At 46.0% G+C, this 25,473-nt stretch overlaps 2 protein-coding genes across 7 annotated transcripts; both read left to right on the top strand.

Moving 5' to 3' along the window:
• Positions 1 to 2,174: 2,174 nt before the first annotated feature.
• LOC308547338 (zinc finger protein 112-like) lies at positions 2,175 to 14,213 on the top strand. 4 transcript variants are annotated; one of them, XM_081117550.1, is made up of 6 exons: positions 2,193 to 2,338; positions 4,131 to 4,193; positions 4,426 to 4,591; positions 5,608 to 5,734; positions 9,988 to 10,083; positions 10,906 to 14,213. In XM_081117550.1, exons 4-6 carry the CDS (start codon positions 5,701 to 5,703, stop codon positions 13,329 to 13,331), a joined length of 2,556 nt encoding a protein of 851 aa, XP_080973676.1. In that variant the 5' UTR covers positions 2,193 to 2,338; positions 4,131 to 4,193; positions 4,426 to 4,591; positions 5,608 to 5,700; the 3' UTR covers positions 13,332 to 14,213. The 4 variants fall into 4 exon arrangements, with proteins under 4 accessions (XP_080973675.1, XP_080973676.1, XP_080973673.1 ...); XM_081117547.1 differs by lacking the exon at positions 4,426 to 4,591 and adding an exon at positions 10,653 to 10,784 and having other exon boundaries at positions 2,195 to 2,338; XM_081117548.1 differs by lacking the exon at positions 4,426 to 4,591 and adding an exon at positions 10,653 to 10,784 and having other exon boundaries at positions 2,202 to 2,338; positions 5,586 to 5,734.
• Positions 14,214 to 16,689: 2,476 nt separating this feature from the next.
• On the top strand, positions 16,690 to 25,258 carry ZNF235 (zinc finger protein 235). 3 transcript variants are annotated; one of them, XM_081117545.1, is made up of 6 exons: positions 16,690 to 16,833; positions 18,208 to 18,270; positions 18,503 to 18,668; positions 19,681 to 19,807; positions 20,505 to 20,630; positions 21,975 to 25,258. In XM_081117545.1, exons 4-6 carry the CDS (start codon positions 19,774 to 19,776, stop codon positions 23,951 to 23,953), a joined length of 2,139 nt encoding a protein of 712 aa, XP_080973671.1. In that variant the 5' UTR covers positions 16,690 to 16,833; positions 18,208 to 18,270; positions 18,503 to 18,668; positions 19,681 to 19,773; the 3' UTR covers positions 23,954 to 25,258. The 3 variants fall into 3 exon arrangements, with proteins under 3 accessions (XP_080973671.1, XP_080973670.1, XP_080973672.1); XM_081117544.1 differs by lacking the exon at positions 18,503 to 18,668 and having other exon boundaries at positions 16,697 to 16,833; XM_081117546.1 differs by lacking the exon at positions 18,503 to 18,668 and having other exon boundaries at positions 16,697 to 16,833; positions 19,659 to 19,807.
• Positions 25,259 to 25,473: the final 215 nt, after the last annotated feature.

The following is a 25,473-nucleotide window of genomic DNA, read 5'->3' as shown; positions in this document are numbered from 1 at the left end:
GGTGGGAGTAGAAAGTATAAGCTTGTTAGAGAAGAGTTAGTCATACAATATATGTCAAAATGTCAAATATGCACCCTGGCCCGGTAGCTCAGTTGGTTAGAGCATTGTCCCCATAAGCCATGGTTGTGGGTTCAATCCTCAGTCAGGGTGCATACAAGAAGCAACCAATTGTCCAGTTGGTGTCGCTCAATAAATTAGAGCGTCATCCCACTCACCAGAAGGTTGCAGGTTTGATTCCAGTCAGGGTACATATCTTGGCTGCAGGTTTCATCCCTGGCCCCAGTAGGGTGCATTTGGGAGGCAACCAATTGATGTTTCTCTCTCTCTCCCCCACACCTCCCTTTACTCTTTCTGAAAAAGCAATAAATACAAAATGTGTGAAGAAAATATAGTATCCAAGAACTGTGGGAGAACTTTTTATGGTCTAATATATGTGTAATTGGAAACACAGAGGGAGAGTGGAGAGAATGAGAAAAAACCTAGTTGAAGAGAGAATGGCTGAGAATTTTCCAAAAGCAATAAAAGACCTCCCCTAAATCAGGAACCTCAGACTACCCAAGCAAGATTTAAAAATGAAAAGCCAAAAAACTATACACGTTATTGCCAAACAGCTGAGAATGAACAACACAGAGGAAACACTGAAGGCGGACAGAAAACAACACATTGCATGCATAGAACAGAGGTGAGGAAAAGATCAGACTTCTCACCCAAATATCACCTGGTGAGGATTAAAAAATAAAAATTGTATTATAAAATAAAAAAATAGTGATAGATAAATGGTAAAAAGTGTCAACTTGAATTTGGGATACGAGTATATCAGGTCTATTTAACTATTCTCCTTTTGTCAATTTTTGAACTTTTATAATAAAAAGCTACAAAATACATTTCCTTCCTAAGAGAAAAATCATGGCTTCCTGGTTTCACTTGGCTTATTTCATCTCAAGGCACTTTATTTTATATATATCAGGAGCAGAATAGAAGTATGTCATGAAATGTCTAAAGCCGAACCCAAATTAGAAAACATTTCAGGATATTATATATGCATACATCACAGTATTTTCTTAAATTACCTGCAATGGAGCTGTTTTTGTTTGCCATAACAACTAATATTTTAAAAAAACAAACAACGAAGTTCAAGATATTTCTCTATTATAGCCTTCTCAATGTTTGTATTGTCATTTTGTGAATTCTTAGCATATTGGAATGAAGAATTCCATTCAACAAAACACGTCAAGAAATCTTAGGTGCCTTTGGATGAGAGGAGGCAAAGGAATTAAACACTGTTCTGCAGCCCCACCTCCCACTGTCCTTTCCTCCCCTCGGAGCTTGCAGAGCTTGGCCCCTGAACACTGAGGCTCTGACATACTTACCCTCCCAGGGCTTACTGTCTACATTAGCCTAAGTATTCAGTTGTCCTTACCCAGTCTTTCGGATTCCGTGTGATTCCTGCCCAAGCAAACAGCTAGATTGTTTATTCCAGGAACTTCCACCAACACCCATCAACTCTTCAGTCTCTCCCAAAGAATCAGCAGTCTGCACCTAAAGATTCCTTGGCTACAAAAAGCCTTCTTGTTCCCACTAACCCATGGCCTTTCTAAGTCCCTCGCATTGGAAGACTTGCTTAAACCAATCTTGGAATTCTTTCCCAGTGAGCTGCAACCTCGCCTTCCGGGCTCTGCCGCTGTGCTGTCAAGGTGCCGAAGGGCCGCTCCAGTGGCGGCCTCCTTTTCCATGGCAAGGACATGATAAGCAGTCAAGTTCGTTTCATCTTACCAACGCGCGTACTGGTGATGTTTGGAGCCGGCGCTTGAAACAAGTTTGAGATCCAGCGTTCTTTAAGTTCTGTCTAAGCAACTCAGACAAAATCACCCATTTTTAGCCTACTTTCTGCTTCCCCTAAAACATTTGTTTTTAAAGTTGCTTTTATGGTAGAGGCTTCGCTTATCCCTCTAGCACGGCCGCATTTTTTAAAAACCCGCGATTACTTTCTCGTAAGCTTTGAGAAATGAATCAAGCGAACCTGACAGTTAGTGGCGCCTGAGGAGTGACTCGGAGCGAACAATCTCTACTCAAAACTCGCGCCCACCGACGGGAAGCGCGCGAGCTGCATTCTGGGAAATGGAGTACAGGAGTGCGTGGAAACCAGGCGCTTCCTCTTGGGGATTCTGGGAAGTGTAGTTCAGGAACCGTGTGTAGTGCGAGGCACTTCCGCTGTCGGGAGGCGAGGTTGGGGTTGAGGTTCCTCGCAGTTCGGCGAGTTAACCCCGCGTCCTGGCGATCCCTCGGGACCTTCTTCGCCTCGGCGTGGGCTGAGCAGTGACTTGGTCCCTCCTCTTGGGTAAGGAAAGCGGCGGCCAGCGGCAGAGGGCGGACAAGGAGGCGGCGGCGAGCCTCCCGAGTCGGGGGCGGGCTTGCGGGGTGCTCGGAGTTTGAGGGTCTCCCGCTCTCTCGGCTCATCCAAGGTCCACCCTGTAGGACCCACCAGCCAGCGGTGCCTCTTTCTTGCGGTTAAATATGGGGCGAGTTCCTTGATCTCTCCGTGCCTCAGTTTCCTCGAGGCAAAACAGGGTTCCTTTTTCCCAGGGGCTTAAGTGGGGCTTAAGTGGGTTGTATATACGAAGCTTCAAAACAGTGCCCAGTGCCCAGCAGAATGCAGGCTGTTCAGCGCACACGCTGCTGCTCGGAAGCGCCCGGGAGCCCGCGATGGGGCCGGAGCCGCCGGTCGCTGGCTGGCTGTGCGCGGCGGCTGCCGCACCGGGACCGTGCTGGCCCCTTGTTGAGGAAGGAGCGTGGAGTGCAGCCGGATCCTGGGGAAAGTCCGCGGTGCATTTTCCCGGCCACACAGACAGCCGTGGTCTCGGCTTTGCAGAGTGCCTGACCACACGTGTAGTGGGGCCTTAATAAGTGTGCAATATTTTGTTGTTATGTCCGGGAATCAGATCCCCTATGCGGTGGGAAGACAATCACTCCAGAGCTGATAATGTAACAGCAAAAGGGACTTTTATTCCAGCTAGCTGGGGTTCAGACGTTTCCAACGCTGTGGAATTCTGACTCGAACCCTGATCTAAATTTACAACAAGCTTATATGGGGTTACAGTGAGCAAGCAATCATTGTCCTTACAAGGGTTATAAATTCCTTAGGAAGGGTGGGCTCAGGATGTTTCTCAACCACAGGCGCCTGAAGCTGGAGTGCACCTGGTATTTGTCAAACCCACCAATTTAAGTTAATTCCTGGAACTGCCTCCACCCTCTGCAGTTTACTGAGTCACTCACCTTTGCCTTTTGTCCTGCCCCGGGACCTAGGGGCCTCCCTCTGTCTTGCTGGGTCCTCACAGTGTGAGCCGGTGTTGTGGATTTCAATGCAACAGGATTTATAGGCTTAGGCCTTTATTAGTCATTATTTAGCCTCTTGCATATGGGAGAAGAAACTTTCTCGAGACTCTTCCAGCTTAATGATATTTGGAAGTAATTACACCTGTTAGGAGGACAAAACCCATGGAGGTTTAACTCTCATTACTAACAGAAGAAATGACGGTGAGTCAACCAGTCAATTAGGTTTTTCCAAGGGTAACAATAAGTCACAGGACAGAACAGTCTTCTCTGAATTCTGGGTTTCTCAAAAGAGGGATTTTCTGGAGAATCGCATTCTCAAGGGCAGTTTTATGAGCCCCAAACTACTGCTTGTCTTTAGCTGCAGGAAATAGGGGATGCGGGCATCAGTCCCCTTTACAGGTGACAGGAAGTAGGCACAGAGAGGTGAGTGACTTGCTCAGGGTTTGCACTACTGATGAGTAGAAAGTAATACTGTAAGTAGAAGTGGCAGAATTTGAACCCAGGCATTTGGGCCCCATTCAGTTATACTGCCTGCCTGCTTGCCTTTCATTTCCTCCAGGACCCAGGCTCAGGAATACTCTGGAAGCTACAAGAGGCCCTGGGTTAGGGCTGTTTTAAGGAATGTTCATGAACAATGGCAGCTGGCTGGGGGCCCCGGGGAAGCTGGAGTCCAGCCCCTGTTCTCGCTGAGCTTTGGTGCCTCTGCCCAGAGAGAGGGGCCCGCTGTGTGCTCCCCTGAAATGCCACGTGCGCCGGCAGCATGGCCAGCGTCCCTCATGATGTCTTTCCCTCCCCAGCTTTGCCCCCCCAGAACGCTGCCTTTCCCCGAAGGGAGGAGGAGAGAAATGATCCAGTTCCAGGTAAGCTGCCTCTGCCTCCTTGGTCCTTAAAATGACGTTTTATTTCACGAAGGCTGGACACATATTTGTCCTGCTTGGGAAGGGTAAAGGGGAGCCAAAGGCACTTGACAAATTGTTGTATGCCTGGCTCTTGCTTTTTGCTTATTTCCAAGTAACAGTGCGAAAATTAATAGGTATTTTTAAAAATAACCCCCACTGGGCGAATTCTACCTTTTTTTCTCTCTCCTTAAAGTTGTAGAGATTCCGTTTTGTGATGATGGTGCCTCACATTTTGTGAAAATGTCTAAAGTACGGCTTGGTGCAAGCGAGGCCAGCTGATACTGAACTCAGAGAAAAGAATTTTAGTTGTTTTCAAGCAAGAAGAGCTGGATTCTTTCCTTAATTCTAAGTTAAATGATGTATGTATTATAGTTAAGTTTCCATTTTTTTCATTGGCATGTTAGTATATTTTAAAGAACTACATCCTTGGTCTAGTAGCACCAGGGACTTGCCAGGCCTATATTCCAGGATATACGCGCCCTTGCTCGCATTTTTTTAAATTGATTGATTTTAGAGAAGGGGGTGGGGGAGAGAGAGAAACATCGATTTGTTGCTCCACTTATTTATGCATCACTGTTGATTCTTGTATGTGCCCCGACCAGGGGTCAGACTCACAACCTTGGTGCATCAGGATGATACTTGAGAAGCTGGGTGACTTGTCCAAGGGGACAAAGCTAGTAATGGACGGAGCCCTAGAAGTGACCTGAGGCGGTTCGTCTGCAGAGCCTGTGCTGTCAGCCGGGCCCCTGAAAGCTGCTCGAGGGACACGCAGCGCTTCCCGAGGACAGCGCGCGGCATGCAGGCTCCAGGGCCCGAAGGCCGCAGGACTGGCAGCCTGGACAGAACAGCGGCGCCACCTGGGGAGAGGGGGGAGGCCCCGTTAGGTGCTGTGGCTCTCAATTAGCTCAATTTCTTACAGTATGTGGGTGGCACTGTCAGTCTAACTGTGAAGCGTGTGTGCCATGATTTGACAGCGACCACTCTGGAGGCCTGAGTGATGGGTGGGTTTGAGGGGGAAAAGGGATTTGCTGCTCGCTCCCTCCCGCATCATTGGTGGGTTGTGTGTGTGCCCTGCCCGGGGATTGAACCCGCAGCCCTGGTTTATTGGGACGACGCTCTAACCAGCTGAGCTGGGGCTCCAGAGGCTTTAACTCCACAGAGGGCGCCGTGTTAAATGTGCACAAGACTCTTTCATGTTTCTCTTGGTTCTCCCCCCCCCCCCAATGGTGTGATTGTGAAATGGGAAGAAGGGAAAATCTACTAACATGAGCCGTCGGGGTCCCTGAGAGTCGGGAACAGCTCCCTGTGTGTCTCCCCCTCTCGGTGTTGCCCCCTCCCAGCCGGGAGATTGAGGTGCCTGTGTTTGGTGTCGTAGGAGGCGGTGACCTTCAAGGACGTGGCTGTGGTCTTCACCGAGGAGGAGCTGGGGCTGCTGGACCCGTCCCAGAGGAAGCTGTACCGAGACGTGATGCTGGAGAACTTCTGGAACCTGGTGTCCCTGGGTGAGGACAGGCGCCCTCTGTAACTCAGGGTCGCCCTCTTTGTGTGCTCAGTTGTTTGAAGCTCTGGGACTCCTGAAATCCTTCCCTGAGCTTGGGCATCTAACAAGCCCTGCGCGGCAAAGACAAGATGTTTCTGTCCTTTGAACTCGCAGTGAGCACACCGTGGTCCGGCCCCACTGCTTTGTCATGAAATCAGTTCAGTGAGTTGCACCAGCTTTTTGTTTCTCAGGATGTCAGTAACTGTTTTTAACTTGATTTTTCAGAGGTATTTTGTTTCTCACTTTAACAACGTATTTGTAAGTAACTTTAAACTTACAGGACATTTACAAAAGTAAAAATATAGGACAAGAACACCCATATGGCTTTTACCCAAGTCCCCCTGTAATGACATTTTACCCCCTTGCTTTGTCATTTATACACATGTTCTTTCTCCAGATAATTTTTGTATATTTATGAAAATGTACGCGTATTCATAATATTTTTTTCCTGAACAATTTCCAGGTAACTTACATATACCATCTCCCTTTACCTCCAAATACTTCAGTGTAAATGCAGGGTTTGGGAATCCCCAAGACTGCACTCTGTCAGACACCAATTGCAAGTTCAGGGGTCCCCAGTAGTACCCCGAGGCTTGATAATTAGCTGGAAGACTCTCAGAACTCACTGAAAGCTGTTATACTCATGGTTACACTTTATTAGATGGGCATGAAATAGGTTAAAAGCAGCCAAGGAAGGAGACGCCTGGGGCAGAGTCTAGGAGTGTCTCCAGCACAGGCTTCCAGTTTTCTTCCAGTGGAGTCGTGGACAGCACTAACTCTTTTTTTTTAATATATCTTTATTGCTTTCAGAGGGAGAGAGGGAGAGGGAAAAACATCAGTGATGAGAGAGTCATTGATCGGGTGCCTCCACGCCCCCGACTGGGGATCTAGCCCACAACCCGGGCATGTGCCCTGACCGGAAATCGAGCTGTGATCTCCTGGATCCTAGTTTGATGCTCAACCGCTGAGCCACGCCCGAGGGCGACAGCACTAACTCTTCCCGGCAATGATGTGCGACAGTACACATGGTGTATTACCTCCGAGCCTTGGTGTCTAGAGTTTTTTGGGAGCTTGGTCACGTAGGTGCGGTTGGACACCTATGTGGCTAACCTTAGTTTCCAGCCCCTCTGGAAATCAAGCTGGTATCAGGTGGCCCAAAGCCGTCACCATAAATCACACTGTTAAACTGTCTGGTCTGGCCCAAGGCCTCTGGGTAAGAAAGACACTCTTATCAAGTAGGACATTCTGGGGCCTTAGAGATCACCTGAGAGCTGAGGGCAAAGACCATACGTCTCATTGGGCAAGGTTAATTCTTTTTTTAAAAAATATGTTTTTATTGATTTTTTAGAGAGAGGAAGGGAGAAGGAGAGAGAGAGAGAAACATTGGTGAGAGAGAAACATCATCAATGGGCTGCCTCCTGCACGCCCCCTACTGGGGATGGAGCCCAAAACCCGGGCATGTGCCCTGACGGGGAATCAAACCGTAACCTCTTGGTTCCTGGGTGGATGCTCAACCGCTGAGCAACACCGGCTGGGCTGGGCAAGGTTAATTCTTTACTGAACAGTGTATTTTGTAGAAGTAAGAATGTTTTCTTACATATCCCCCGTGCAGATATAATACTTTTTTCCACTCTTATCATTTGTGCTCTAATTTCATCAGCAGAGCCCATTCTAGTCCTTATAGCATATTTTTGTCCCCCCAGAGCAAGATCTAGTCTAGAATCTAGTCTCGCTGTCATGTCTCCTTGACTCCTTTAATTAGGAACATTTCCACAGCATTTCTTTATTTTTTGTGACAGTGACATTTTTGAAGAATACTGTTTGTTCCCCGTCCCCTGGCTTTAATAGGACATTCCTAATACGCCCTCATAATTAGGTCCAGATGATCCTTTCTGGCTGGCGCTCGGATTGGGACCCCATCTAGAGGCACACCGTCTGTCCCCCGTGGGTGATGTTCACCTTGCTCACCCAGTCAAGATGTTGTCCAATTTCTCCACTATGAAATTACTGCTGATTTTCCTCTAGCAGTCATAAGGGCAACACTCTCTAAGACCACACAGATATTTAGCATCCGATGATGATTCCTGCCTTTTCAGTCTTTACCACGATAGTTACAAACTGATGATTTTCTGATGTAGTGCTTCCCTCAAATTTAGCAGTCAGCATGGGACATTCTACAGTAAGCAGGACCCCCCGCCCCATCCATTTATTTGGTATCTGTAAGGGTCTGTGAAATCTTTTTTTAACTATGGCTTATAATTTATCGCTGTGCCCTTGTAATATGCCCCAACAGGTTTTTTTAACACTTCCTTACCTTATGCTCACCTTTTCCTTTCCCTCAGCTCTGGAATCATCCATTTCTTTTATTAGGGAATGGTATTTCACTCCAAGGTCTGGATGTTAAGTATTGTCATTGCCAGTGGTGTTTTTGTTTCTTAGTCTCAGGGAATGGAGCAGGAGGCAGGGGTGTGTGTGTATGTACATGCACACACGTGTTCATATACATACACATACACAACTGTATGTGAATATATACATATGAGTAGATGTTCCGTTTTATTCAAAATAAGAGAGATGTGGATTAAAATTATACTTGAAATACTGTTTCTGACCCATGAGATTGGCAGAAATTTAGAACTTTTTTTGGGCAAAGCTGTGGGAAATAAAACACTTTCATACATTAAAATTAGGAGTATAAAAACGATACAACCACAAAGGAGGGGAATTTGATAGCATCTAACAAAACTGTGTATTCGCCTGCCCTGGCCGGTGGTGCTCAGAGCTTGGAGCATCAGCCCATGCACCGAAGGGTCGAGGGTTTGATCCCCAGTCAGCAGCATGTATGTGGTTGCAGGTTCCATCCCCGACCTGGCATGTGCCGGAGGCAGCCAATCTCTGTGTCTCTCCCTCCCTCCCTCTCCTCCCCTCCTCCTCCTTTCCACTTTCTCTAAAAAAAGAATCAGTGGAAAAACTCTCCTTGGAGGATTCACAGGAAGAAAAGAAGACGACTATTTGCTTAACCCTTTCCTAGCAATTCACTTCTAGGAATTTTTCCTAAAGACAGCAGAGTACAAGAGAGCATTAAGAATACTCTGGTTTCTCTTCAGATTGCAATGAATCTTTCGCCTTTTACAAAAGATTTCCATGGAGAGGAACAATTCTAAGTTCATACTCAGTTTTTTGAGGCCTTGCTTTAGCAGGGCCTTTAAAAAAAGAAAAAAAAAGAGCATTAATAGCATGCTATAATTTATGTAAGAAAGAAGGAGAAATAAGTAACTATATGTATCTCTGCTTATCTTTATAAGAAGAAACACAAAAGGATTAACCAAAAAAATAATACAGGTAGTTTTCATAGGGGGTAGAAGTAACAGTGCGGAAGGAATGTGGAAGAGAGTCACACCTCTTTGAGGATACCTTTTTATCTAGTTTGAACCTTAGAAAATATGTTAGTTCAACACATTATCAAAATTAAAGTAGAATGCAAAGGGATTGTAATCTACAGCTAAAAGAGAAATGAAACAAATGGACTCAGTTGTATTTGAAATTAATAACGTAACCATACTGAAGAGAAAAGAAAGAACCTGTGGAAACAGCTGAGGAGCACAGTCTATAACTGTATACCCTTAGTTTTAGGTACGGTGGGAGGGGGAGGCAAGAATGAATTGTAGTCCTGAACGGTTCTCAGTGGCTTTGTTTATATAGTGATATATGGAAGAAGCAATTCTGAAACTTTTTATTTATTTAGAGAGAGGAAGTAGGGAGGGGGGAGAGAGAGAGGCACCGATTTATTGTCTCACTTATTTATGCACTCATTGGTTGATTCATGTAGGTGTCCTGACCGGGAATCGAACCCAAAACCTTGGTGTATGGGGATGATGCTCTAATCAACTGAGCTACTGAGCCAGGGCTGAAACTATTTTAGGTGTATTACAGGTGCCAAGGCAATTCAGTGGAGAGGTACAGTGTTTTCAGCAGGAGGTGCTGAAACCTTGGACATCTATATGCATCTATTGGCATGTCTTATACCTCACACAAAAAGTAATTCAAAATAGATAAGAGATCTACTGTAAATCTAAAAGTGTGAAACTTCTAGGAGGAAACATAGGAAAAAATCATGACCTTCAAAGTATTCTCAGATAGGACACCAAAATCATGACTCAGAAAAGAAAATGATAAATTGGACTTCTTTAAAATTTAAAAATTTTGCTTTTACAGGGACACAGCCCTTCAAACCAGACCTTATATTCCAGCTGGAGAGAGAAGAAAAACGTTTGATGATGCAGACAGAAACCCAGGGAGATGGGTGTTCAGGTGAGAAGCATCCAGCAATAACCCAGCAGCCAAACAGCCCCTCCTAGAACAAGTCAGAACATACCACGTCTCTGTTTCAACTCTGAAGGCTTTCCGTTTCGCACATGGTAAAACCTAAAGTACTTACAGTGCCTAGTAGGCCTTAAGGGGTCTGTGCCCTGAGCACTGTCTAGCTTTGCACAGTTTCTTACTATTGTTTGTTTGCTCACTCTGTTTTAGCTTTACTGTCCCACTGCTGCCCAGAAGACCTGTCGTTTATGCCTCTGCTACAGGTTCCTTGGCTTGACTTTCCCTCTGCCTTCAATGAATGAATGAGTTAACAGAGGCATGGTCATCGCTGTCACCAGTCCTCCCTGAGATAGCTAGCTAGTAGGTATACAGACAATCAGACTAAAACATTACCGTGCCCATATGCCAGAGAAAAAAGAAAAAGTTTTTATGAGGAAAAAAAGCATTTGTCCATTTGAAACAATATTCTTTCCCACTTGAGACCATTCCCTTCTGTTTTCTCCTCGGCATCTCCAGGCAGGCCATGATAATGTCTATGGTTTTACTAAACCTTTGAACAGGGCCGCCACGTTCAGGATCCAGCTTGTGTTGCAAAGCCCTGATTTTGAAGCATGCAGATAGCCCCAGTGATGGCAATTCTACTTATACTCCTGAGGTAGCCAAAGAAGAGCCATTTCCTAAGTATTTTAGAGGTAATCACATGAATATTCCTCTAGTTCACTGAAGTTTCATGTCATAACCTAAGTGCAAAAGCTTGATTTCTGAACAAAGGCATTCACTGTGTACGTGTCTAAATTCTCTCTATCCTTATAGGAACCAAGAACCATCATAATGTGGAGAATATTCAAGAAGCGGGATTAAGCAACCTTTCTCCCAAAGAGCTTTCCTCCTGGCAGACCTGGCAGCAAGGTGCAGGTGGGTTAGCCAGGTGTCAAGATTCCATGAAAAACTTTCAAAGGAGTATTTCTAAGTTGCAAAAACAAGGTGATTCCCCCTGCCAGGTTTGGACAGGAATACCAGTTCAGATTTCTGAAGATGGGAATTATATATTGACTCCTGTAGGGGATGGTCCCAATTACATAAAACATAAGGAATTTGCATCTTGGAGAGCCCAGCATTCGTGGAGGAAAATGTATCTGATAGAGTCACATAATTATCAGCGTAGATGTCAACCAATTTCCATGAAGAATAATTTCTGTAAGTGTGACAGCATCGGTTGGATCTCACATCACAATGATAATCTGAGAGTACACAGAACAGAAGAAACCCACAGCTGCCATGACTGTGGAGAAGACATTATGAAGGTGTCACCACATAATCAAAACTTAATTCAAACAGAGCCAACCCCCTACTCCTGTAATGAGTGCAGAAAAGCCACCAGTGTTGACTTCAGCTCTGAGGTTCATCAGCAGTTAGACTTAGGAGGAAAGCCGCACACATACAGTCCATGTGGAAAGGGCTGTAGATGTAATTCAGTTCTGCATATTCATTGTGTTCCTGGAGGAGAGTGTGCTTTTGAGAGTTCACATCTGCGGTCCCATCAGAGAAAACGTACAGAAGAGAAGCCGTGTAGATGTGCATATGGTGACAACTTGAACCGGTGCTCCTCCCTTCACATGTATGGACGTATTCATACAGGAGAGACATCCTATAGTTATAAAGAAACCTTCAGTCAGAGCTTAGACCTCAGTGGTATTAGAGTTAGTACTGGGAAGGAACCCCATGAATATAAGGAGAATGGGAGTGTCCTTAGGAGTTCTTGTCCGCAAGTTCATCAGAAAATCCACACTGAAGAGAAGCTGTACACAGATGTGGAATGTGAAAAAGGTTTCATTTGTAGCTCAAATCTTAACATTCAGCATAGAGTTCACATGGAAGACAGTTTTCAGGACCTTCAGATAGTCCATCCTAGGGAACAGCCATATAAACATTCATGTGGTAACAGCTTCAGCCAAAATTCATATCTTCAAGGCCATCAGAAAACTCACATTGGAGAGAAACCCTATAAGGCGTGTGGGAACGGCTTCAATTGGAGTTCAAAACTTAAAGATCATCAGAGAATCCGCACTGGAGAGAAGCCATACAAATGCAATGCTTGTGGTAAAGGCTTCAGTCATAGATCAGTTTTTAATGTCCATCAGAGAGTCCACACAGGAGAGAAACCTTATAAATGTGAGGAGTGTGATAAGGGATTCAGTCGGAGTTCATGCCTTCAGGCCCATCAGAGTGTTCACACTGGAGAAAAACCATATAACTGTGAGGAGTGTGGGAGGGGCTTCAGTCGGAATTCATACCTTCAGGCCCATCAGAGAGTCCACACTGGAGAAAAACCATATAAGTGTGAGGAGTGTGGGAAGGGCTTCAGTCGGAGTTCACACCTTCAAGGCCATCAGAGTCTCCACACTGGAGAAAAACCCTACAAATGTGAGGAATGTGGGAAAGGATTCAGTTGGAGCTTTAATCTTCAAATTCATCAGAGGGTTCACACAGGGGAGAAACCCTATAAATGTGGAGAGTGTGATAAGGGCTTCACTAGGGCCTCAACTCTTTTGGCCCATCAGAGAGTTCACACAGGAGAGAAGCCATACCAGTGTGATGAGTGTGGTAAGAGCTTCAGTCAGAGATCATACCTTCAAAGCCATCAGAGTGTCCACACTGGAGAGAGACCATACACATGTGAGGTATGTGGGAAGAGCTTCAGTCAGAGAGCATATCTTCAAGGTCATCAGAGAGTCCACACTAGAGTGAAACCATATAAATGTGCGATGTGTGGGAAGGGCTTTAGTCAGAGTTCACGCCTTGAAGCACATCGGAGGGTCCACACAGGAGGGAAACCATACAAATGTGAGGTGTGCCCAAAGAGCTTCAGTGAGAGTTCACGCCTTCAAGCACATCAGAGGGTCCACACAGAAGGGAGGCCCTATAAATGTGAACAGTGTGGTAAGGGTTTCAGTGGGTCTTCAGGTCTTCAAGCCCATCACAGAATCCACACTGGGGAAAAACCATATAAATGTGAGGTGTGTGGAAAGGGCTTCAGTCAGAGGTCAAATCTTCAGGCTCACCAGAGAGTCCACACAGGAGAAAAACCATACAAATGTGATGCATGTGGTAAAGGTTTTCGTTGGAGCTCAGGTCTTCTAAATCATCAAAGAGTCCATAGTGACACATTTTATAGAAGTGAGGAGTATGGTAAGGATTATCCTTCATCAGATAACCCATACAGAAATGAATTCCTATAAAATGGTATTTTCTTTTGTTTTGAAGTCCTCAAATGGAAGCTGAATTTTTCCATTTACTAGAGTTCTTATATTAGAAAAAGAATTTCTTTAATGAAAATGTGATGTTTCAACCCAACCCCAACATTCACAATAGGAGACCACACAGCAGACATCTAATGAGAGGTTTCATAAGGGATTTTGTCTGAAATGTAGCATCAGTCATTGCACATGACTTTAACTAGTTGCACTAGGGCTCATAAAAGATGAGTATGGTCAGGAATTTAGCAAAAGTCCAGTGATGAGCATGTGCAAATCCATACCTACTGGAAGGGAACCTGAAGGGGAGGAGCTTCATTCATTGCTGTCTATAAAGCCATGACATTGTCTGACTCGACATAGGTGCTCAGTACTTTTTGCTAAATGACAAAATGTGTATTAAAATTTTTATTAAGCTCATTTTCCCCCACCAGAAAACATGTATTTGGAGGGCTGCAAGTAACCTTAATATAATCACTTCAAGTATTTGAAACGTGGAACATCAAGCAGTATTGCAGTCTGAAATGACATGAATTTGGTTGTAACCCTGTTAGGATTGGTTTCCATCTTATATGCCATCTTAAGCAGGGATGAGCTGAATGTCTTACCATTTGGTCTCTTTCTGTATACTATCAGTTTAAATTTCGCTCTGTGTGTGTGTCTGTGTTAGTATGTACGTATGTGCACTTTAAATGACTGCAAACTGATACTGTTCCTGGTTAACTGCAAAAACGAAACACTTCATTTTAAATAATTGAATTTTTACTCCTGCCTGTGTGTTAAGGCAGAATTTTACTGTAATATTTGGAAAGTGTCAGAAATGGCTACTAATGAAAAATACTTTCTTAATAAATGTCAAAATTACAATACTTGGTTCTAGTCTCCATCTTTCCATGAAAGCCCTTTGATCTGACTGATTTCTAAGAGCTATAGCCTTTAGCCAACTTCACCTCCTTAAGGAGGATCTGTGATGAGTTTGGAGAACTTTAATTTTGTCAAGTTTTACATCCCTATACTTCTCCCACTCACACAAAGGAAAAATATTGAATTTTTAAAAACATTTTATTAAACATATTGATGATGACGATATGATTGCCTTTTACTTGGTAGTCTGTGTCTTCAAGAACAATGCATATTGTTGGTGGGAGTGAAAAATATAAGCTTGTTAGAGAAGAGTTAGTCATACAATATATGTCAAAATGTCAATTATGCACCCTGGCCAGATAGCTCAGTTGGTTAGAGCATTGTCCCCATAAGCCATGGTTGTGGTTTCAGTCCTCAGGGTGCATACAAGAAGCAACCAATTGTCCAGTTGGTGTCGCTCAATAAATTAGAGCGTCATCCCACTCACCAGAAGGTTGCAGGTTTGATTCCAGTCAGGGTACATATCTTGGCTGCAGGTTTCATCCCTGGCCCCAGTAGGGTGCATTTGGGAGGCAACCAATTGATGTTTCTCTCTCTCCCCCACACCTCCCTTTACTCTTTCTGAAAAAGCAATAAATAAAATACAAAATGTGTGAAGAAAATATAGTATCCAAGAACTGTGGGAAAACTTTTTATGGTCTAATATATGTGTAATTGGAAACACAGAGGGAGAGTGGAGAGAATGAGAAAAAACCTAGTTGAAGAGAGAATGGCTGAGAATTTTCCAAAAGCAATAAAAGACCTCCCCTAAATCAGGAACCTCAGACTACCCAAGCAAGATTTAAAAATGAAAAGCCAAAAAACTATACACGTTATTGCCAAACAGCTGAGAATGAACAACACAGAGGAAACATTGAAGGCGGACAGAAAACAACACATTGCATGCATAGAACAGAGGTGAGGAAAAGATCAGACTTCTCACCCAAATATCATCTGGTGAGGATTAAAAAATAAAAATAAAAATTGTATTATAAAATAAAAAAATAGTGATAGATAAATGGTAAAAGGTGTCAACTTGAATTTGGGATACGAGTATATCGGGTCCATTTAACTATTCTCCTTCCTTTTGTCGATTTTTGAAGTTTTATAATAAAAAGCTACAAAATACATTTCCTTCCTAGGAGAAAAATCATGGCTTCTTGGTTTCACTTGGCTTATTTCATCTCAAGGCACTTTATTTTATATATATCAGGAGCAGAATAGAAGTATGTCATGAAATGTCTAAAGCCGAACCCAAATTAGAAAACATTTCAGGATATTATATATGCATACATCACAGTATTTTCTTAAATTACCTGCAATGGAGCTGTTTTTGTTTGCCATAACAACTAATATTTTAAAAAAACAAACAACGAAGTTCAAGATATTTCTCTATTATAGCCTTCTCAATGTTTGTATTGTCATTTTGTGAATTCTTAGCATATTGGAATGAAGAATTTCATTCAACAAAACACGTCAAGAAATCTTAGGTGCCTTTGGATGAGAGGAGGCAAAGGAATTAAACACTGTTCTGCAGCCCCACCTCCCACTGTCCTTTCCTCCCCTCGGAGCTTGCAGAGCTTGGCCCCTGAACACTGAGGCTCTGACATACTTACCCTCCCAGGGCTTACTGTCTACATTAGCCTAAGTATTCAGTTGTCCTTACCCAGTCTTTCGGATTCCGTGTGATTCCTGCCCAAGCAAACAGCTAGATTGTTTATTCCAGGAACTTCCACCAACACCCATCAACTCTTCAGTCTCTCCCAAAGAATCAGCAGTCTGCACCTAAAGATTCCTTGGCTACAAAAAGCCTTCTTGTTCCCACTAACCCATGGCCTTTCTAAGTCCCTCGCATTGGAAGACTTGCTTAAACCAATCTTGGAATTCTTTCCCAGTGAGCTGCAACCTCGCCTTCCGGGCTCTGCCGCTGTGCTGTCAAGGTGCCGAAGGGCCGCTCCAGTGGCGGCCTCCTTTTCCATGGCAAGGACATGATAAGCAGTCAAGTTCGTTTCATCTTACCAACGCGCGTACTGGTGATGTTTGGAGCCGGCGCTTGAAACAAGTTTGAGATCCAGCGTTCTTTAAGTTCTGTCTAAGCAACTCAGACAAAATCACCCATTTTTAGCCTACTTTCTGCTTCCCCTAAAACATTTGTTTTTAAAGTTGCTTTTATGGTAGAGGCTTCGCTTATCCCTCTAGCACGGCCGCATTTTTTAAAAACCCGCGATTACTTTCTCGTAAGCTTTGAGAAATGAATCAAGCGAACCTGACAGTTAGTGGCGCCTGAGGAGTGACTCGGAGCGAACAATCTCTACTCAAAACTCGCGCCCACCGACGGGAAGCGCGCGAGCTGCATTCTGGGAAATGGAGTACAGGAGTGCGTGGAAACCAGGCGCTTCCTCTTGGGGATTCTGGGAAGTGTAGTTCAGGAACCGTGTGTAGTGCGAGGCACTTCCGCTGTCGGGAGGCGAGGTTGGGGTTGAGGTTCCTCGCAGTTCGGCGAGTTAACCCCGCGTCCTGGCGATCCCTCGGGACCTTCTTCGCCTCGGCGTGGGCTGAGCAGTGACTTGGTCCCTCCTCTTGGGTAAGGAAAGCGGCGGCCAGCGGCAGAGGGCAGACAAGGAGGCGGCGGCGAGCCTCCCGAGTCGGAGGCGGGCTTGCGGGGTGCTCGGAGTTTGAGGGTCTCCCGCTCTCTCGGCTCATCCAAGGTCCACCCTGTAGGACCCACCAGCCAGCGGTGCCTCTTTCTTGCGGTTAAATATGGGGCGAGTTCCTTGATCTCTCCGTGCCTCAGTTTCCTCGAGGCAAAACAGGGTTCCTTTTTCCCAGGGCCTTAAGTGGGGCTTAAGTGGGTTGTATATACGAAGCTTCAAAACAGTGCCCAGTGCCCAGCAGAATGCAGGCTGTTCAGCGCACACGCTGCTGCTCGGAAGCGCCCGGGAGCCCGCGATGGGGCCGGAGCCGCCGGTCGCTGGCTGGCTGTGCGCGGCGGCTGCCGCACCGGGACCGTCCTGGTCCCTGTTGAGGAAGGAGCGTGGAGTGCAGCCGGATCCTGGGGAAAGTCCGCGGTGCATTTTCCCGGCCACACAGACAGCCGTGGTCTCGGCTTTGCAGAGTGCCTGACCACACGTGTAGTGAGGCCTTAATAAGTGTGCAATATTGTCTGAGCCCGTGTTGTGGATTTCAATGCAACAGGATTTATTAGGCTTAGGCCTTTATTAGTCATTATTTAGCCTCTTGCATATGGGAGAAGAAACTTTCTCGAGACTCTTCCAGCTTAATGATATTTGGAAGTAATTACACCTGTTAGGAGGACAAAACCCATGGAGGTTTAACTCTCATTACTAACAGAAGAAATGACGGTGAGTCAACCAGTCAATTAGGTTTTTCCAAGGGTAACAATAAGTCACAGGACAGAACAGTCTTCTCTGAATTCTGGGTTTCTCAAAAGAGGGATTTTCTGGAGAATCGCATTCTCAAGGGCAGTTTTATGAGCCCCAAACTACTGCTTGTCTTTAGCTGCAGGAAATAGGGGATGCGGGCATCAGTCCCCTTTACAGGTGACAGGAAGTAGGCACAGAGAGGTGAGTGACTTGCTCAGGGTTTGCACTACTGATGAGTAGAAAGTAATACTGTAAGTAGAAGTGGCAGAATTTGAACCCAGGCATTTGGGCCCCATTCAGTTATACTGCCTGCCTGCTTGCCTTTCATTTCCTCCAGGACCCAGGCTCAGGAATACTCTGGAAGCTACAAGAGGCCCTGGGTTAGGGCTGTTTTAAGGAATGTTCATGAACAATGGCAGCTGGCTGGGGGCCCCGGGGAAGCTGGAGTCCAGCCCCTGTTCTCGCTGAGCTTTGGTGCCTCTGCCCAGAGAGAGGGGCCCGCTGTGTGCTCCCCTGAAATGCCACGTGCGCCGGCAGCATGGCCAGCGTCCCTCATGATGTCTTTCCCTCCCCAGCTTTGCCCCCCCAGAACGCTGCCTTTCCCCGAAGGGAGGAGGAGAGAAATGATCCAGTTCCAGGTAAGCTGCCTCTGCCTCCTTGGTCCTTAAAATGACGTTTTATTTCACGAAGGCTGGACACATATTTGTCCTGCTTGGGAAGGGTAAAGGGGAGCCAAAGGCACTTGACAAATTGTTGTATGCCTGGCTCTTGCTTTTTGCTTATTTCCAAGTAACAGTGCGAAAATTAATAGGTATTTTTAAAAATAACCCCCACTGGGCGAATTCTACCTTTTTTTCTCTCTCCTTAAAGTTGTAGAGATTCCGTTTTGTGATGATGGTGCCTCACATTTTGTGAAAATGTCTAAAGTACGGCTTGGTGCAAGCGAGGCCAGCTGATACTGAACTCAGAGAAAAGAATTTTAGTTGTTTTCAAGCAAGAAGAGCTGGATTCTTTCCTTAATTCTAAGTTAAATGATGTATGTATTATAGTTAAGTTTCCATTTTTTTCATTGGCATGTTAGTATATTTTAAAGAACTACATCCTTGGTCTAGTAGCACCAGGGACTTGCCAGGCCTATATTCCAGGATATACGCGCCCTTGCTCGCATTTTTTTAAATTGATTGATTTTAGAGAAGGGGGTGGGGGAGAGAGAGAAACATCGATTTGTTGCTCCACTTATTTATGCATCACTGTTGATTCTTGTATGTGCCCCGACCAGGGGTCAGACTCACAACCTTGGTGCATCAGGATGATACTTGAGAAGCTGGGTGACTTGTCCAAGGGGACAAAGCTAGTAATGGACAGAGCCCTAGAAGTGACCTGAGGCGGTTCGTCTGCAGAGCCTGTGCTGTCAGCCGGGCCCCTGAAAGCTGCTCGAGGGACACGCAGCGCTTCCCGAGGACAGCGCGCGGCATGCAGGCTTCAGGGCCCGAAGGCCGCAGGGCTGGCAGCCTGGGCAGAACAGCGGCGCCACCTGGGGAGAGGGGGGAGGCCCCGTTAGGTGCTGTGGCTCTCAATTAGCTCAATTTCTTACAGTATGTGGGTGGCACTGTCAGTCAACTGAAGCGTGTGTGCCATGATTTGACAGCGACCACTCTGGAGGCCTGAGTGATGGGTGGGTTTGAGGGGGGAAAAGGGATTTGCTGCTCGCTCCCTCCCGCATCATTGGTGGGTTGTGTGTGTGCCCTGCCCGGGGATTGAACCCGCAGCCCTGGTTTATTGGGACGACGCTCTAACCAGCTGAGCCGGGACTCCAGAGGCTTTAACTCCACAGAGGGCGCCGTGTTAAATGTGCACAAGACTCTTTCATGTTTCTCTTGGTTCCCCCCCCCCCCCATGGTGTGATTGTGAAATGGGAAGAAGGAAAAATCTACTAACATGAGCCGTCGGGGTCCCTGAGAGTCGGGAACAGCTCCCTGTGTGTCTCCCCCTCTCGGTGCTGCCCCCTCCCAGCCGGGAGATTGAGGTGCCTGTGTTTGGTGTCGTAGGAGGCGGTGACCTTCAAGGACGTGGCTGTGGTCTTCACCGAGGAGGAGCTGGGGCTGCTGGACCCGTCCCAGAGGAAGCTGTACCGAGACGTGATGCTGGAGAACTTCTGGAACCTGGTGTCCCTGGGTGAGGACAGGCGCCCTCTGATGAGGCTTCGTCCAGCAGGCAGGGTTTCTCAGTCGGCGCTGTTGACATTTTGGCCCAGAGAGCTCTTTGTTGTGGGGACTGTCCTGTGCATTTGAGGGTGTTTGGTAGCATCCCTGCCTCTGCCCGCTGCTTTAAGGCTTCAGGACCCCATAGAGACCAGTCTCTTTGGAATGGAGAGACAAGACGTTTCTAGTCTTTGTTTCAAGGTAAACATTTTTTTTTGTAAATTAACTATAAATGAACAGGTGCCCTTAGCTGTACCTGGCTCCTTATTTCATATATCTTTTTATTAATCCTTACCCCAGGATACGTTTTTATTGATTTTAGAGAGAGAGTAAGGGAGGGGCGGGGCGGGGGGAGAGAAGAACTTCAATCAGGTGCCTCCTGTCGCACAACCTGGTTAAGTTCCCTGACCCGGGATCAAACCCTCGACATTTGGTGACCAGGATGACGCTCCAACCAACCCAGCCACCCTGGCAAGGGCTCATATATCTTTTATTAAACTTGTAGGTCAAGATCCATTGGTGGGTCATGAAATTAATTTAGTAAGTTGCATCAAAATATTTGCTGGACAATGCTTTGGGGCGGGGTGGGGCCTTACATCATGGGATTGGAAACCAAATATTTTTAGTACTTTTTACCTGTTACGTTTCATTTAAATTTTGTCTTTTCACAGGGCATCTGTCCTCTAAACCAGATGTGATATCCCAGTTGGAGAGAGAGGAAAAGCTTTGGATGACGGAGATCCAGCCTCAAAGAGGTGGGCATTCAGGGCAGAACTGTGCAGCTGGAGTCCTTGGAGGTAAGAGCCCATTATCCTGTCCCTCTTCTGAGTGACCTGTTCTCCACACAGTGACCTGAGAGAGCCTTTGAAAGCATCAGTCACAAGCCGTGGCCTGGTAGGGAGTGGGGGGAGAGAAACATTGATGAGAGAGAGACGTGGATTGGTTGCCTCCAGCAGGCACCCCAACCAGGGCTGGGAAGGACCCTGCAGCCCGGGGACGTGCCCTTGACTGGAGTTCAGCTTCTTTGGTTAGATACTCCCTTGGCTGGCGTAGGTTCTTAACTGGGGCTTAAAGTTTTCAAAGCGATTTCCCCCACGTGCTGGTGTTGGGTGGCGGGTGTGGGAACAGGCTGGAGCTTCCGCTCCGCCGGGTTTCGCTGCCTGCGTCGCTCCCTCCCTCCGCTCGCTGAGCACATGTGAGACAGTTGCTTTGGTCTTCACCTGATACTGAAACCTGTGGATCTTCATGGACAGTTGTTTCAACCACTTGGTTTTCTTCCTTTGAATAGGCCAGATTTTCCTGTGGCTTTTATGCTTTTATTGTTGAAAATTGAGCATTTGCGTTACAGCCCCTGGACCGGTCTTTGCTGATTGGCTCATTTCTGGGGAAGCCTAATGGCGGGGTGTGTTTGAGCCTTGGCAGCTGCCCGGGCTTAGGGCGGTCTTTTCCTGAGCTAATGACTTTCCTGGGTCTGTGCATATCCCTTTTCAATCCCCTCAGGCACAGGTGCTTTTAAATCTCTTAATCTCCCAAGAAGTGCCACCTAGTTTTTCTTACACTTCGATGTTCTAGAGCATTCCTTCACATATAATCGCTTTCTAGGCCTCTGCGTGTGGATAGCCCCCCTGTAGCCTCCATGAACAGTGTCTACAGCTGCTTTCCATCGCTTTTTCCCATCTCGTCTCTGAGTCAGGCAAAGCAGACTGGTTCTTCAGGCATCCCCAAGACAGAATAGTGCAGAGAAATTCTGCTCTGCTCTCTCTAGTTTGAGGTAGAGAATTGAGAGGTGAACTGCTGTATCCTTTAGAACGTTCCACAAGTAAAACTGACATTTAAAAGTAGTTGTGCACAGAGGGAATGGGAAAAAGCACACAGCCCCAGGCAAGACACACTCTTGGGAAAGACCCTAGAAGACCTTATCCCCTCAAGCTGGGCTGGTACCAAATTTCATACCGTTTTAAATGTGGCCTTTTCTCAATTGGTCGCTCTGTTGTTTGCTGTAGACTTTGACCATTTTTTCAGAAATCTCACAGTTAGTTTTGCTTGTCTCTGGTTTTTTAAATGTTTGAATGGGAGAACAAGAGCTTGGGGCTTCCTAGCACACTTTCTTGCTGATGTCCCTGTCTGTCCTTAATTTTCAGGAGGCAGGAATGAAAATGAGATGGAGACTCTCTGTGAAGCAGGAGTTAGGTGCCTTCCTTTGGGAGAGCTTTCATGCTGGCAAATCAGGAGGCATGTTGAGAGTAAATTAACAAAAAGTCAAGTCTCCATGGTACATAATCAAGAAAAGAGTTCTCAAGTCCCCAAACAACATAATTCCCCCGGTCGGGTGGGGACAGGAATAGCCATTCAGGCTGATGTGAAAGACAGCTATATAATGAATCTCGTAGAGAAACATTCCAGGATTAATGAAAATCAGGACGTTCCAACAAAGAGAGCTCAGAATTCTTGGAGTCAAATATATCTGAACGAGACACTGAATTATCAGAGAAGCTGTAAGCAGATGCCAGTGGAAAACAAGTTATGTATATTTGTTCCGTGTGCTAACATCTTCAGTTGTAATTCGCACCATCGTGATGATGATACAGCACACAAAAGAGAAAAAGCTCACAGCAACAGAGATTGTGGTGAAGACATCTCAAAGGTGTCACCTCTTGCCCAGTTCGGTATAATCCATACAGGACAGAAAAGCTACCAGTGGAATGAATGTGAAAAAGCATTCACTGAGAGCTCCGGTCTGCAAGTTCATCAGCAGGTACACTCGGGAAAGAAGCCCCTTACCTGTAGTTCGCACGCGGATCCCAGTTACGGCTCAGCCACTCCGGGTCAACAATATGTTCACGCAAGAAAAAAACGCTATTGGTGTCATGAGTGTGGGAAGGGTTTTAGTCAGAGCTCCAACCTGCAAACTCATCAGAGGGTCCACACAGGGGAGAAACCCTATTCATGCCTAGAGTGCGGTAAGAGCTTTAATCAGACCTCACACCTCTACGCTCACTTGCCCATTCACACAGGAGAGAAGCCCTATAGATGTGAAAGTTGTGGGAAGGGCTTCAGTCGTAGCACAGATCTTAATATTCACTGCAGAGTCCACACTGGAGAGAAACCTTATAAATGTGAGGTATGTGGAAAGGGCTTCACGCAGAGATCACATCTTCAGGCCCACGAAAGAATCCACACCGGAGAGAAACCATATAAATGTGCAGATTGTGGTAAACGCTTTAGTTGTAGCTCAAACCTCCATACCCATCAGAGAGTCCACACCGAAGAGAAACCATACAGATGTGAGGAGTGTGGGAAGTGCTTTAGTTTGAGCTTTAATCTCCACAGTCACCAACGAGTCCATACGGGGGAGAAACCCTATAAATGTGAGGAGTGTGGGAAGGGCTTTAGTTCAGCTTCAAGTTTCCAGAGCCATCAGAGGGTTCACACGGGAGAGAAACCGTTTCGATGCAATGTGTGTGGGAAGGGCTTCAGTCAGAGTTCATATTTTCAAGCCCATCAGAGAGTCCACACTGGAGAAAAGCCATACAAATGTGAGGTGTGTGGGAAGCGCTTCAATTGGAGCTTGAATCTTCACAATCATCAGCGAGTCCACACAGGAGAGAAACCCTATAAATGCGAGGAGTGTGGGAAGGGCTTCAGTCAGGCCTCAAATCTTCAAGCTCATCAGAGTGTCCACACTGGAGAGAAACCATTCAAATGTGATGCGTGTCAGAAGCGATTCAGTCAGTCTTCACATCTTCAAGCCCATCAGAGAGTCCACACTGGGGAGAAGCCATATAAATGTGATACCTGTGGTAAGGCTTTCAGCCAAAGGTCAAATCTTCAAGTCCATCAAATAATTCACACTGGGGAGAAACCATTTAAATGTGAGCAGTGTGGGAAAGAATTCAGTTGGAGTGCTGGGCTCAGTGCTCACCAGAGGGTCCACACAGGAGAGAAGCCCTACATGTGTCAGCAGTGTGGTAAGGGCTTCAGTCAGGCCTCACATTTTCACACACACCAGCGGGTCCACACCGGAGAGAGACCTTACATATGTGATGTATGTTGTAAAGGCTTCAGCCAGAGATCACATCTTGTATATCATCAGAGAATCCACACTGGAGGGAATCTATAGAAATGTGAGGTGTGACATAGCCTAACTAGAGTTCACATCTTTCTATTAGGAAGTCTGTTCTGCTAATTGTGGAAAGCTCCTTCAGAGCTCAGAAGCCTCGAGGAACTGTCCAGGGAAGCAGCTGTATAAAATGTGTTTTAACTCAGTTGGGGGATGAATTCTTTATAAATATCAGATTTCACGTGAGAGAAAACTGGTTTTATAAATATGATTAGTAGTTACACTAGAGTTTTCAATGTCCCAGTTCTGAAGATGAACACAACAGGAGAACCCTCCATTTCATTAGAGTCTGCCCAGAAGAGAATAAAGATTATGTGCAGAACTCTTTAACAAAAGGATAGTAATGGACAAAATTGCAGTCAACTACAGTGTAGCTTCCACATAGCTTAGAGGTGTTTCTCACCACTGTGTGTCTACCTTGTAGAACTGCTTAGCTTGTAATAAGTGTCCAGCAATTACTGAATAAAGTGTAGAAAATCACTATAATTAGGACAAATATTTGAAAATTCTAGTCTGTTCTCTACCTTAAATTCAGAACAGCATACTCAAAAGGAATAATGCAGCCAGGCCAGTGTGACTCAGTGGTTGAGTGTGGCCCTATGAACCAGAAGGTCATGGTTCCATTCCTGGTCAGGGCACATGCTGGGGTTGTGAGCTCGATCGCCAGTAGGGGGCATGCAGGAGACAGCCGATCAGTGACTTTTATCATTGAGGTTTATGTCTCCTGCTCCCTCTGAAATCAATAAAAACATATTTTTAAAAAATGTAATGCTGCCATCCACAATAATACAAATTAATTTCAACGACTTCTGAATGGCCCCCATTCCCCATTCAGCCTCAGTTCTTTGTACAGTGTATTATCTGTGTGTGCACTATGACATTTAACAGTTTGTATTTTATAGACTGAAAAGTACTGGTTTTTAATAATCCAATAACATACTGAACTGAAAATTTTGAACCCTAATTAAGGTATGGTTTTACTGTAACTCTTTGAAAATGTTAAAAGCAGTTACTAATGACAAGAAGTTTTAGTAAACTTGAATTGTTAATTGGTTTCTTCTCATTATTTTCATGCAAGCTTTGGTCAAAGTGCCTGTGCACAGTGCTTCCTTCATCCGGACCTAACATGTAATTAGCAAAATCCAGGTAAGTTTAGCCAACTGCCAAGAAAAAAGCAGTGGCTAAGCCTCCCTTCAGGGAGACGGGGCTCTGGATGTGGGTCCTCTGTCTCTTTTACTTGCTGCAATTAAATAAAACTACCCCCCGGCCACCACGCCCCATCCTAGAATAGAGAGCACCTGGCTGGTGGCCGCGTGCGTGCTCACAGCCGGGATCACGCGCAACCTGGGCACGTGCCCTGACCCGGGACAGAGCCCGCCGCTCCTGGCGCGGGGCTCACCCTCCAGCCCGCTGGGCCGCACCGGCGGGGCTGTGGTGGTTTCTGATCAGGAGGAATATCTTGGCTGCGGAGGCACCCGCCCGAGAAGCGAGGGCTCCCGTCCCACCCCAGCCCCCTCCGC

This window comes from Miniopterus schreibersii (genome assembly GCF_964146895.1).
Source record: "Miniopterus schreibersii genome assembly, chromosome: 18".
NCBI classification, from domain to species: Eukaryota; Metazoa; Chordata; class Mammalia; order Chiroptera; family Miniopteridae; genus Miniopterus; species Miniopterus schreibersii.
This window is presented reverse-complemented; position numbering and strand designations above follow the sequence as displayed.

Coding starts and splice junctions, on each gene's coding strand:
- LOC308547338 (XM_081117547.1), top strand. Junction 5,735..9,987: donor CTGGAACCTGGTGTCCCTGG/GTGAGGACAGGC, acceptor TTGCTTTTACAG/GGACACAGCCCTTCAAACCA. Junction 10,084..10,652: donor CCAGGGAGATGGGTGTTCAG/GTGAGAAGCATC, acceptor ACCTTTGAACAG/GGCCGCCACGTTCAGGATCC.
- ZNF235 (XM_081117544.1), top strand. Junction 19,808..20,504: donor CTGGAACCTGGTGTCCCTGG/GTGAGGACAGGC, acceptor GTCTTTTCACAG/GGCATCTGTCCTCTAAACCA. Junction 20,631..21,974: donor TGCAGCTGGAGTCCTTGGAG/GTAAGAGCCCAT, acceptor CTTAATTTTCAG/GAGGCAGGAATGAAAATGAG.